Below are 13,608 nucleotides of genomic sequence, written 5' to 3' on the forward strand. Positions count from 1 at the left end.
ATTCACACATGGACAGACCCAGAGGGACAGAGGGACACATAGAGCCAGGCACACAATGCTGTGTGGCTCAGCTGAGAGAGCCTCGGGCGGAAGGAAAGACAGACAGAAAGACTGGGACCAACACAGAGGTGTGTACTGGCCTAGTGATGGAGAAGACCCTAGGGACAGAGACGGGAAGGCACATGGGAGAGAGAGACAGAGAGGCGGAGAGGCAGCGAGACATGGAGGGAGAGGAAGAGACGGTTGCAGGGGCAGAGAGGGACAGACCTGCTCCCTGGGGCAGCTGAGGGGGCCAGGGGCACAGAGGAGCAGGGATCAGAGCCAAGCCAGTCGCACGGATGCGGGGACAGAGGGACAGAGATGGCGCAGACACAGGGAGGGCTGCAGAGACACCCGTGGGACAGCCGGCGCCCCCAGCGAGACGCAGGCCAAGCGGCCACCCTGGTGCGCTGTCCCCCAGGAGCGTTCCTCTCATCACCGCGCCCTGGACCCCTGGACGTGGGGCTGATGCTCCCGGCAGGGTCCCGGGGGCTCACTTCCTTCTCCCCCCCACAACTGCTTCCCGCACTTGGCAACCTTCCCGCGGTGCCGGGGCTTGGGCTGGCTGGGAAGGGCTCCTCCGTACCTGTGGCTCCCTGGGGTCTCCCGAAATGCCCCCTGGGGCGACTCTGCCCCGCCCCAGAGGACGCGATCACCGTCCTGCAGCGGCCCCTGCTGCACAGACTTAGGGAACTCCCCCCACCACACCGGAGGCGACATGGATGACACCGTGGAGGACGCGGAAGGGGACATTTGTGGGTCACAGGATGCATGTGATGGTGAAGGGCCACATTCAGCTTATACTCTTCCTCTGGGTCTTCCTACATTTCTGGTCGCGGTGGTCTGCCTAGACCCCCTCTTCAGATCCCCGCCTGCCCTCCCCTGGGGAACCATCCAGGTGACACCCTCCGATGCAGTGGTGGTCACAGTGATGATTCACGGCCGTGCCAGGGTGGCCGAAGGCCCGGCCCTCTGCCCTCAGTTTGGGACAACTCTGAAGGTGGGGACTGGGGAGAGGGTTGGAGAGGCCTTTGGCTGAGATCTTGGCAGGGCCGGCTGGTCACTGCCTCCAAGGGAGAGGAGCAGGAAGGCCCAGCCGGCCTCAGAGGGTGGGGGCAGATGTCGGGGTCCCAGCCTGGACCAGCCTGAGCCGTGCCCTCTCTCTCTGCCTTCGCAGCCTGCATGATGAATGTCCACAAGCGCTGCGTCATGAACGTCCCCAGCCTCTGTGGCACCGACCACACGGAGCGCCGTGGCCGCATCTACATCCAGGCCCACATTGACAGGGAGATCCTCATCGTTGTCGGTAGGTGGCCCTCCCCCGGGTCCTGGCCCAGCTAGACCTGGGTGTTTGAAGAGGGAGGATGGTGGGTGGTCGGGTGGTCAGAGGGGCCAGAGGGTTGTGATGCCCCCTGTACCTGACAGCGGGTGTCCTTAGAAACTGTACGCCCTCAAAACTATGTTCCAAGCCCCTCTGGGACCTTGAGCTCAGAGGGGGACCACCTGAGCCCCTGGACTTCTGACTTTCTTTTCAAAACTTTTTAATTGACGTATAATAACGGAGTGTATTCCTGGAATATAGTGTAATATTTTGACACATGTGTACAATGTGTAATGATCAAATCAAAGCAATTAGCATATCCATCACCTGAAATTTTCTCTGTGTTGGGTACATTCCAGGGGCTTGTAGCTTTCACAGGATTCTCCAGTACCTTTCTTTCCCTCTTTCCCACTCTTTCTCTCAATATCTTCAGAGTGCAATTCTATTTCCTTTATTCAGGTAGTAGAGAAGGGATGCTTGGTTCTTCCCTAAGCATTTCCAGCCCGGGGTGGGAGGGGGGGAGACCATAGTCTTGATGTTTGACACCAAATTTCAGAGAATGCTATGTCTTGGAGAGGAGGAGGTAGGAGGTGTGAAATCCAGGACGCACCCTGGGGCTTTCCATATAATTTAAATGTTTTTCTTTAACCCGGTGGAGGTCATTCTAGTGGTCGCTGTTATGCTATTCTGGATACTTTTTGCCTGTTTAAAATATTTAATAGGAAAGAAGGATAATACAGTGTAGTGGGGAGGTCAGAGACCAGGCGAAGAAAAAGGGTTTTGTCTGCTGCTCACGAGGTGAGCCCTCAAGACAGACTTGGCTCATGCAAAATTGGAACTCCGCTGTGCTGGCCTGGCGGGTGCTCAGCCATAAGCCATGGTAAAAGCAGAGCAGATGGAACTAAAACTTTGAAGGAATTCTCTCTTGTAGGCTTGCGACACAGACTGCTGTAGACTTTACATAACTAGTTAATATAAACAAGATTTTATGAATCCGTAACTTAGAATATTAGTCATGGAAGGCAGTGATGTTTTGCAAAAATTGGTTTGTTTCTAAGGTCTCAGAATGGTTCCATAGCTCTGATGTGCTGAGCCCGGAGTTGGGAAGGGCTTTACTTAAACCATATGAAAGTCGAAAAAATATCCTGGTAAAATACAACTCCTCTTTAAATTGCAGTTTGTGAAGGCCAGTGAGCTTTTAGATAACGTGCACTGCATCACATGGGAGGAAAGAAAGAATCTGCTTGGCCTCCCAGGAGGATGCTAGGGGGGCCCAGGGGAAAATCCTGCATATGCAGGACCCAGGAAAACAGTCCCCGTCCCTCACTGTCTAAACCACCTGGTACCCAAGGTTCAAAAAATGAAGCTCTTCTTCCCTCTAGTGTCAACATCTGGGAACTACAACAACTCAAAAATTTGCTGCAGCTAGAAAGGATTGGGTGCACAGTGCACAAATCCTTTCATGTTCTCTTTTCCAATCCCACAACAACGTTGAAAGAGCTCTCTCTACTCTGTCAACTTTATAAATAAAGCATCTAAGGCTCAGATAAGTTATACTGCCAAGAGCTCACACCATTGGTAATAATAAAACAACAGCTAACGTTTATTAATGTGTCCATCATTAATGCAGAGTGCTTAGAGGCAGTGCCTTGTTTAAATTTTTCAGCAGCTCTAGTGAGGAAAGCGTTTTTATTCTCCCCAGTACGAAGTGGGCTTAGAGAGTCACATACACTTTCTCGCCCAGGTCTCTCTGGCTCTTATGTACTGTACTCTACACTAAGTTACTCTTCACCTCATTTTTTGTTCCTTGAATCCCTTCCCCCCCACCACCATCTTATTGGTTCTCTTTGTGGTTTAGGTAGAGTACTCTCATGGACGGTCTTGGGGAGTCTTTGTTCTGATATGGTTATTCAAGTGCTTTTCAAGTTCAAGGTCAATGTCTGCCCCTTAATCATAGATATGCTCTGGCCCTTCCAGAGTCTTGGTGACAAGCCAGTGAGTCTCAGGAAACCCCAGGACACGCCTGGGAATGTGGCGGTATTCGTTTCCTAGGGCCACTGTAGCAAAGTAGCACATGCCAGGTGGCAGGAAGCAGGACATTGGCTCTTTCAGGTGCTGGAGGCTGGAGGTAAGAAATCAAGGGGCAGCAGGGCGGGCTCCTTCGGCGGGGCTCCGAGTGTGTCTCTTGCATGCCTGTCTCCTCACATCTGCCGCTTGCTGGTCGTCCGTGGAGTCCCTGGGCATCACTTGAGTCTCTGCCTCGTCCATCACATGCATTCTTACCTGGGATCTCTGGGGTCAGATATAGGGTCACCCTGACCTACTATGACCTCATCTTAACTCGACTATATCTGCAGAGACCCTGTGTCCAAATAAGGCCACGTTCACAGGTACCAGGACGAGACCTTGCCTGTCTCTTTGTGGAGTCACAGTTTGACCCATAATAGAAGGCAAGAGAGTTGGGTGTCCCTTAAGAAGTGAGGGGTATAATTGCTGCATGTGGAGGGCTCTGACAGGCACACCAGCCAGCCTTCTCCAGTTCTGGTGTGGTTTTCCAAGGGCTTCGTTATGGGGCAGCGTCATTGCCATCCCAAGAGAAACCGGGACTCCTCGAGGCTGAAGGACTTGACTCCCATCCCCGGCAGAGCTGGGATGTGCGCCCGGGGCCCCGTGTCACTGTCCCCATCTGGCACCTCCAGGAGGCCGTGCGCAGCCTGTACTCGGCATGTGGAGTGACGAATGACAGAAGAACCCGAGGCTCTGGCTGCGTTCTCTAAACACAGCTGTTTTTGCTCAAGTGTTGTGTTGGGCTTCAGGAAAGGCCTGAGGGAAGCCGGGCGCGGTGTGGGAAAGGGTCAGCGAGGGGGCAGCCTCTGTCAAGGACATGCAAACCTGGTCCATGGGCTCCTCTGGACCAGGCCCTGCAGCACTGAGGAAGTCCTGCTTGGAGACAAGGGGACGGGTCTGTCACCCTCTAGGTCGGCAGTGCTATGAGATGACTGTGTCTCCAAAACCCACATATTGAAGCCCTGACCCCCAATGTGATGGTGTTTGGAGGTTGTTAGGGAGCTAGTTAGGGTTAGATGAGGTCATGAGAGGGCAAGGAGAGAGAGAGAGAGAGAGAAAGAGAGAGAGAGAGAGAGAGAGAAGGAGATCACTCTCTCTCTTCCATGTGAGGCTGGTCCCCATGGCAAGCCGAGAGGTGGGTCCTTGCAGGAATCCAATCTACCTGCGCCTTGGTCTTGGACTTCCCAGTCTCCAGAACGGTGAGACGTAAGTGCCTGTTGTTTAAATCACCCAGTCTCTGGTGCTTTGTCATAGCAGCCCAAGCTGACTAAGGTGACCTTTGTGACAGGCTGCTGAGGTTGGAGGCAGGACCGTAGAGGAAGCTTCCAGGTTACCTGGCTACTGTGGCTACTCTGCAGCTGAGGGTCATTATCTGGACACAGGGACAATCATGAGCCACCAGCAGCCTGCACTCACAGCAGCTAGGGAGATGGGCGCATGACTAGAGCCAAGGGGAACTGGGCAGGGTCCAGTCACATCCAGGACACCAGGGCACCCCCCTCCCAGGTCTCCTTCTGATGTCATTGTTAGACACTAGACACCCCCTCCTTGATCTTGGCCCACAGATCAGCAAGGAGAGAGAGAGAGAGAGAGAGAGAGAGAGAAGGAGATCACTCTCTCTCTTCCATGTGAGGCTGGTCCCCATGGCAAGCCGAGAGGTGGGTCCTTGCAGGAATCCAATCTACCTGCACCTTGGTCTTGGACTTCCCAGTCTCCAGAACGGTGAGACGTAAGTGCCTGTTGTTTAAATCACCCAGTCTCTGGTGCTTTGTCATAGCAGCCCAAGCTGACTAAGGTGACCTTTGTGACAGGCTGCTGAGGTTGGAGGCAGGACCGTAGAGGAAGCTTCCAGGTTACCTGGCTACTGTGGCTACTCTGCAGCTGAGGGTCATTATCTGGACACAGGGACAATCATGAGCCACCAGCAGCCTGCACTCACAGCAGCTAGGGAGATGGGCGCATGACTAGAGCCAAGGGGAACTGGGCAGGGTCCAGTCACATCCAGGACACCAGGGCACCCCCCTCCCAGGTCTCCTTCTGATGTCATCGTTAGACACTAGGCGCCCCCTTCTTGATCTTGGCCCACAGATCAGCAAGGAGAGAGAGAGAGAGAGAGAGAGAGAGAGAGAGAGAGAGAGAACTTGGGACTCTTTCTAGCACACAGGTGGCCTTGTGGTGTGTGGTGTGTGTTGAATTGAGCACCTCACCTCACCGGGACCCCAGAAGCACGTGCTGTATTAGGACTTCTCACTCACCACCAGCCCCCAGAATGTCCCTTGTGTTATCTTGGGAAATCCCAGCATCTCCAGGGGTCAAAGGTTTTCCATCCCCCTGGCTACTGAGACCTGCTGGTGGATCTGCCCCCGGGTTTCTTGCAGGACACCATCGAAATGGAAGTGGGGTCGGATCCTCTTCTTTTAAACACCTGTCCGTGGCCTCCTATGGTCTTCAGGACAGACTGAATCTGTCGTGATGGTCTTAGTCTCTGTCTTGAGGCCTTTCCATCTGTGCGCATCTCTCTCTCTCTCTCTCTCTCTCTCTCCCCTCCTCCTCCTCCTCTCCCCGCATCTCTTCCTCTTCTTCTAGAGCTCAGCTCATTTGCAGGTATCCAGACCCCACCTTGTGCTGGGAGTGGTTTTATGCTGGGTTCTGTCCCCAGCCACCTCCCCACAGAGCGCTGGCTCCATACGGGTGGACGGAGTTTCTTTGTCTCCCCCCTGACCCCCAGCACCTGCTGCGGTGGGCACCTCTAAACATCTGTGGGCTCAGTTCAGCACTGTGACGGGGCAGACGGCTCAGAAAACCTACCAAGTCCATTTTGCCCCAGTTGGAGAGTGTTTATTTAGCCGGGCAGCTGGGAACTGCTCCCCGCAGGACCCAGAACTGTCTGTGCAAGTTATAGCCCCGAGCCTGAGCACTTCAAGGTCTTTAAAGGCAGAAACCACATCCAGGTCGATGTAGCTCCAAGCAGGGGGACAGAAGCTGAACCGAGCAGTTAGCGAGACAATGCGACGGGTACATTGGTATTTCCCACGGAACTTTCCAGGTTGGCTTAGCGGCAAGCAAGCAGAGGGGAAGTGGGTCAAAATGATCCTAGCTGAGTGCAAGCCGGAGAATGGTTACCAACGTCGAGGCAATCCATCTCTGCCCGGGTACACTGCCCCAGAAGAACGGGAGCCAAAGAGAACAATTTTACATCGTGTAAGAATTGCCCTTTGGTGCTGCCCAACATGCTACGCTAAGCAATTACTGATAGGTACGGAGGCGGGTGTTCCCATGGGAGAAGCCAGTCTCATACGACAGGGAGTCTCAGGGTAGAGTGGAGTGTGTTGGGTCATTGCCCACATAGCCGGGCCCATAACAGTACCCTTCTGTTTTCATCAGCTTTTATACTGCTGCTACTAAAAGGATCTGACCAGAACAATTTTAAAGGAGGAAAAGTTTATTTGAGGGCTTCAAGATTTCAGAGGTCTTAGTCCAAGGAAGGCAGGCTCCAGTGCTGGGCTCCAGGTGAGGCAGGACATCATGGCGGAAGAGAGAGGTGGAGGGAAGCAGCTCACATGGTGATCAGGAAGCAGAGAGACAGACTCCACTCTCCAGATACAAATATATGCCCTGCAGCCACGCCCCCAGTGAACCACTTCTTCTAGCCACACCCTACCAGCCTCCTGTCACCACTCAGTTAATGCCATCAGGGACTAATTCACTGATTAGGTTAAGGCTATGACCCAATCATTTCTCCTCCAAACCCTCTTGCCTTGCCTCACATGTGAGTTTTGGGGGACACCTCACATTCAAACCATAACACTTATCAACATAACAATGGCCACCCCTTTATTTATAGTCCCATGTACATCACAACCATATTCTTAGCGGTCAAAAGTCATAGTCATGAATTCATATCCACCTTTGCCTCTATGATTATATCTCCCAAAATTGGGACTAATTCTTTTTTGGCAGAGAGGTACTGGGGATTGAACCCAAGGGCATTTTCCCACTAAACTACATCCTGAGTCCTTTTTAATTCAAGACAGGGTCTCACTAAGTTGCTGAGGGTCTTGCTGAATTGCTGAGGTTGGCCTCAAACTTGCAATCCTCCTGCCTCAGCCTCCCAAATCACTGGGGTGACAGGTGTGTGCTACCATACCCAGCTGGGATGATTCTTAAAAAAACAAAAGGAATTTTTTTGGATGTTTCTCTTTAGGATTCCAAATCAGTGTTCTGAGTATTGCACATTGTACTGTGATATACATAACTCCCAGGCAGACTTAGGCACTTCCAAAATGTGGTAGTAAAATCCATCCCAAGATCTGACATCCACACATCAAAAGAGGAACAGCATCAAAGAGGAAAAAATTCTTAGAAGGTTATTGGAGAAACTTGAGGTCACATCCACCAACTCTCTAGGTTCCAAAAGAGGCCTTAACAGCACTTTCAGGAAAAATGGATGTGGAAGTCTCATAGAAGTCATTATTATTATTATTATTATTTTATTATTATTATTATTATTATTATTATTATTATTATTATTATTATTATTATTTGGTACCAGGGATTGAACACAGGGTTGCTCAACCACTGAGCCACATCCCCAGCCCTTTTTTAGTTTTTATTTTGAGACAGGGTCTTACTAAGTTGCTCAGGGCCTCACTAAGTTGCTGAGGCTGGCTTTGAACCTGTGATCCTCCTGCCTCAGCCTCCTGAGCCTCTGGGATTATGTGCACCACCATACTTGGCAAGACCCTCTTATTATTTAGAGAAGGTAGAGAAGTCCTTATGAGGATTCTAAGAAGGTAGAAAAAGTACCAAAAGACCCATGGGCATTCCACCTGGGTATCTCACATCTGCAGCCAATATGGCGGGCATGGAGCAGACCCAGTAGGGCAGGCCAGGGCATGCACTGACCCGATGGTGTGGTGGAGGCGAGGGTCGTGAGGAATGCTTAGGTGTTCACCATGCGAGGAGGGTGGTAGGAAGGTGAGGGGGGCTCTCTCTGTCATTCATTCAGGAAGGACCTGAGTACCAGTGATGAGTGAAATCTGTCCTCTGCCCTCAGGAGAGGTGGACATAGAGAAGCATATTGCAATGTGGTAAATAGTGGGAGGGAGCCATGGGAGCTCACAGAGGGGAGCCTGAAGCTTCCAGAAGGAAACCATGGTTAAGCTGAGTTGGTAAAACATGTAGGAGCGTCTAGATTGGGCAAGTTTTGTATCAGGGTAAATGGGAACAATAATACTAGCTGTGTTTATTGAGCACTTAGTACACGCCAGGTGCTTAACACAGACAGACTCATCTTCACAACACTCCTCTGTTACCAGTGTGGTTATGATTATTCCCATTTTGCATGGGAGGAAACTGAGGCAGAGTGAGTTCCACAACTTGCTGAAGTCACAGTGACTGAGGGGGTGGGGGTCTCACATTTGAGTGCAAGAATCTGACTCCATGGATTTCAGTCTTTCTGTGATGTTGCATTCCTGGCTGAGAAAATAAGTTATGCAGATGTAGGGGGACCCGACCCAGCAGAGGGATGTGGGTCATTACCTGCTGAGTTTGGCTGTCCTGGGTTCTGGGACATAAGCTCCTCTAGAATTTCTTCATTCACTCATTCATGCATTCATCAGCAACACGTATGGGGTGTCTCCTGTTTTTCAAACATATCCTGGACCCTTGGGGTGCCACAGGAGACCAGATAAGCCTTCCCTGGCAGATGCCACATCCTGGGGCCTTGCCAATTCCTTGGGGCCTCTGGAGTATTTTCTCATCCTTTCTTTTATCGACCATGACACCTCTCTATCTTCTGGTCAGGTCAAAGTTCACTGTCAATCCTGTTTTTTTCCCCAAGACACTCTGGGTCCACAAATCCCTTTCTTTGGGTGATCTCTTTCAACCCTCTAAGGTGCCGGCATTTGGAACTCAAAGCCAGAGAGGACCTGAAGGTTGTATTTACTTTTTGTCCTGCCACGTGTTTCCCCTGAGCCGCTCCCTGCTTGGGATGGAAAGAGAAGTGGGGCGGGGGGAACGGAGTGAAGGAAACATCCAGGCAGAACTAATATCTCAAAATATGAGCTGATCAGACATCAGCTGCGAAGATAGAAAATGACCAGAAGCTAGGCCACTCGGGCCCACTAGGGGGCAGTCTGCGTCTTCAAAGCCACTTCTGAAAGGCTCTCTGTAGAGAGAGGTCCTAATTGATAAGAGCACAGGTCCACCATTGCCGTAATGGAAGGTGCTTTGGAGAACAGTCCAGCTCACCGAGGCCCAGAGAAAGGCCACCCATGGAGCGGGAGTCGGGACCTGTTCTGGGGACGCCCCCTTCCTTTTACATTTCGGGTTGAGTACACCTTATTCAGAGAGCTGGGTACCAGAAGTGTTTGGGATTTCAGATTTTTAAAGAATTTTTGGAATACTCATACATAGATAATGAGATATATTGGGATGGGACCCAAGCCTAACACAAAATCCATTTATGTTTCATACACAATTTATACACGTAGCCTCAAGGCTGTGTATACACTATTTTAAAATAAATTTGTGCACAAAGCAAAATTTCACGGTGTAGAATTTTCCATCGCTGACACATGTCAGTGCTTTGAAAGCATCGGATTTGGGAGCATTTCAGATTTGGGATTTTTGGAATATGGATGCTCAACCTGTCCTGGTTCGTCACTCTTTCTCAACATTGTATTTGTTCGTTTGTTTATTTTTTTGGTACCAAGGGTTGAACCCAGGGGTGCTTAACCACTGAGCCACATTCATAGCCCATTTTATTTTTTATTTTGAGACAGGGTCTCACTAGATTGCTTTGGCCTTACTAAGTTGCTGAGGCTGGCTTTGAACTTGCAATCCTCCTGACTCAGCCTCTCCAGCCGCTGGAATAACAGGCATGTGCCACCATGCTCGGCTCCTATCTCAAAAATCTTTAAAAAGGCTGATGATGTATCTGTGTCAGTGGTAGAGCACTTGCCTAGCATGCATGAGGCCCTGAGTTCAATCCTCAGTACCACAAAGAGAAAAGAAAACAGAAACAAAATAAGACTATATCATGCTTAATAGTTGTTCAGTTTTTAAAGTGGTCCTAATATAGTAAAGTAGGTTTGTTGGAAACTCTTCATTGGGTACTTATTGGAGAGCAAATTCCCTTAAACAAACTCGTCGAGACCTCATTTCGAGTCTCTTTGCTTTCCTTCAGTGTGATTCTAATGAAGAAATTGAGTCACATCATGTGGCCGTCTCCAGAGTGCCACCGTCTTTTCTATACATTTTGGAGAGTTGTCTGCCCCCAACCCCCATGAGGTCCTGGCAAAGGCCCCTTGTCCATCTTTCCTCTGAGGCCTACTGGCTTATGAATTTGTAGGTGTGTGTCTTTGACATTGAAATTGGGGCTATTGGGCTTGAAATGGTGGGGAAACGGGATGTCTTGTGACTCAGGTTTCCTTTTTTATCTTTTCTGAACAGTCTCATGAGAATAATCAAGGTCAGGCTACGTGTCTGAGGCCCCCAAGGCCCAGGAGGAGATTGCTACACAGTCATTGTTCCTAAATGCCCGCAGAATGGCATTGAGGGAGGCATGCCAACACCTGCTGAGCTGTGACTTGTCACCATCTTTGGGGAAAATGTCCCAATTGGGGATATAGCTCAGTTGGTAGAGTGCTTGCCTCACATGCACAAGGAAGGCCCTGGGTTCAATCCCCAGCAACACACACATACACACACACACACACACACACACATTTTGACTCTCATATCCTTTTGGGGAATGTGTCTTATTGAAATAAAACACCAGCACGCAATGAGATAAAGTCAGAGCAAGCATGTTTATTGGTATTTTGTTTGCAGTAGCAAAAAACTCAGAACCAACCTAATGAGGGTGTATCCACTCTATGGGCTGTTCTGTGGCTGCTGGCACAGCGAATTAAAATAAGCACGCAGGACTTCTATGGAGCTGGTCAGGTCCTGGTTTTTGAAATGGCAACTGATTTACCCAAGTGTATTCGCTTCTTGAAAATTCATCAGGCTGCCCAGTGATAAAGTGTACGATTTATGTATATTATACTTTGTATTATATATCTCTATACGTATTTTTTTTTTTTACTTACAAAACTTAAGTGACAAAAATTCTAAATAACTCAAACAAAACTCCAGTGGGTAAGAGCTATAGCTGCTTAGACCAGGGGCAGGAAGTGGTATGATGGCTCGGCAGCCCACTAACCAACCTCCTGCCCGTTTTTAGACAGGGCGTCTTATTGGAGCACAGCCGTGCACGTTCACTTACACTTTGTCTGTGGGTGCTTCTGTCACACAGGGGCAGAGCTCATGGGGGTTGCAGTAGAACCTGTGGAGTGTGCAAAACCTAGAATATCTACTCTCTGGCCCTTACTGAAGACATTTGCCAAGTCCTGCCCCGGGGAAATGTCTAGGGCATATTACTAAGAGGATAAGATTGCATAACATATGTATTTAGTACGATTTGAAATATGGAACTGCAGCAGACACTTCCTGTGCAGGAAGTTATGTTTGCATATTTTGGGGGGATGGGTACTGGGGATGGAACTCAGGGGCACTCGACCACCGAGCCACATCCCAGCCCTGTTTTGTATTTTATTTAGAGACAGGGTCTCACTGAGTTGCTTAGCACCTCACTTTTGCTGGCTTTGAACTCACGATCCTCCTGGCACAGCCTCCCAAGTGGCTGGGATGACAGGCATTCGCCACCGCACCCATCTGTGTTGTGTAGCATGATGGTTGTGTGTGTTGCCACTAATATCATTTTGGTTGGGCTCCACCTTCTTTTCCCTGGCAGGCCCACACGAATCCCCTCCCACCCCCATCCCACCTCTATGCCTAAATTCTTTGACTTAAAGAAACTTCAGCGGCTCTGGTGCCTTCCAGTCCTGCTTCCTGTGCTGTGGCCTCCCAGGGCTCAGAGCTTGGGGTGGAGGGGGGCGTGTTTACACGTCACAACCCACTGTAGGCCCTGGTGGCCTAAGTAGGATCTGTGGTCCAGCTAGATGGGTATTACCAGGGAGCTTGTTAGAAATGCAAAACCTCAGGCTGCACTCCACGCTGGGGCTGCTGACTCACGATCTGTGTTTTACCAAAATTCCCAGGTGATTTGTAGGCACTCTATGGCTGCCGTGTGGCAGATGCTCATGATGAAACAGGAAGAATACCTCTTGTCCACTAGGTGGCAGGCCTTACCTATGCTCTGCCCCTGCTCGCATGGGGCAGCCACAGGGGTGTGTGTGTGTGAGAGAGCACACCCCACATGGCGTGTTGAAATGTTTCCTCCAGGCCTTTCTTTTTTTTAAGAGTGGGTGCACTTGGATTGAACTCAGGGGCACTTGACCACTGAGCCCCATCCCCAGCCCTATTTTGTACTTTATTTAGAGACAGGGTCTCACTGAGTTGCTCAGCGCCTCACCAGTGCTGAGGCTGGCTGTGAACTCTTGATCCTCCTGCCTCAGCCTCCTGAGCCGCTGGGATTACAGGCATGTGTCACTGTGCCCAGCCAGGCCCTTCTTGGTCACAACATTCCATCAGTTGTGAAGCTGGGGCAGGAATCCCCTGTCATTCACAACCTGCACCTGCCTGTCCTACCTGCACTGGCTGCTAGCTTGAGACTCTTCTGTCAAATCATCCCTGCTCTGCTTTTGTGTCCCACCACCTAGAGGGAGGGGCACTCCTGCAGGTGAGCTCAAGTCACTAGTCCCCCCTGGCTTTTTTTTTTATCTACTTGTGCAAGTCTATGCTAATTGCAGGCCACTACCAATGGTGGCCTCAGAGGCTGGGCCTGGGCTTCGGGTCAGATCTTTGGCTCCTTCACACTTTCAGCCAATTTCTGTTGGGGGCCTCCTGCATGCCAGGCGCCACCCACCCCCTCAAGCAAGACAGAGAAGAAGGCTCCTGCTTCCGGGGGGCCCTGCATTCTTCCCAACAATGGGATATGAACAGGAAGCAAGTAAATACTTTGAGAAAATGATAAAGGAGGTTGATGTGACAGAGCGTGGCCAGGGGCCTGCATGTCATTAAGAAAGACAATGATGGACTTTATTTGACAAGCAGGATGGGGGCCAGCAAGCTGGAAATCCCCCAGGCAGAGGGACAGCAGAGGCAGAGCCTGGAGCGGGGAGGATTGCAGGCACGGGCAGAAGGTGGGTGTGGCGGGGTCCTAGTGACGGGGA

The 13,608-nt window shown here is 50.6% G+C and overlaps 1 protein-coding gene across 2 annotated transcripts in view; it reads left to right on the top strand.

Moving 5' to 3' along the window:
• Prkcb (protein kinase C beta) overlaps positions 1-13,608 on the top strand; it is a 296,917-nt gene that overhangs the window by 146,768 nt on the left and 136,541 nt on the right. For both annotated transcript variants that reach the window (XM_071605798.1, XM_071605799.1), the window contains exon 5: positions 1,217-1,345. In XM_071605798.1, the coding sequence (XP_071461899.1) occupies positions 1,217-1,345 (129 nt within the window). The remainder of the gene's footprint in view (positions 1-1,216; positions 1,346-13,608) is intronic.

This window comes from Marmota flaviventris, chromosome 19 (assembly GCF_047511675.1).
Source record: "Marmota flaviventris isolate mMarFla1 chromosome 19, mMarFla1.hap1, whole genome shotgun sequence".
NCBI lineage: Eukaryota > Metazoa > Chordata > Mammalia > Rodentia > Sciuridae > Marmota > Marmota flaviventris.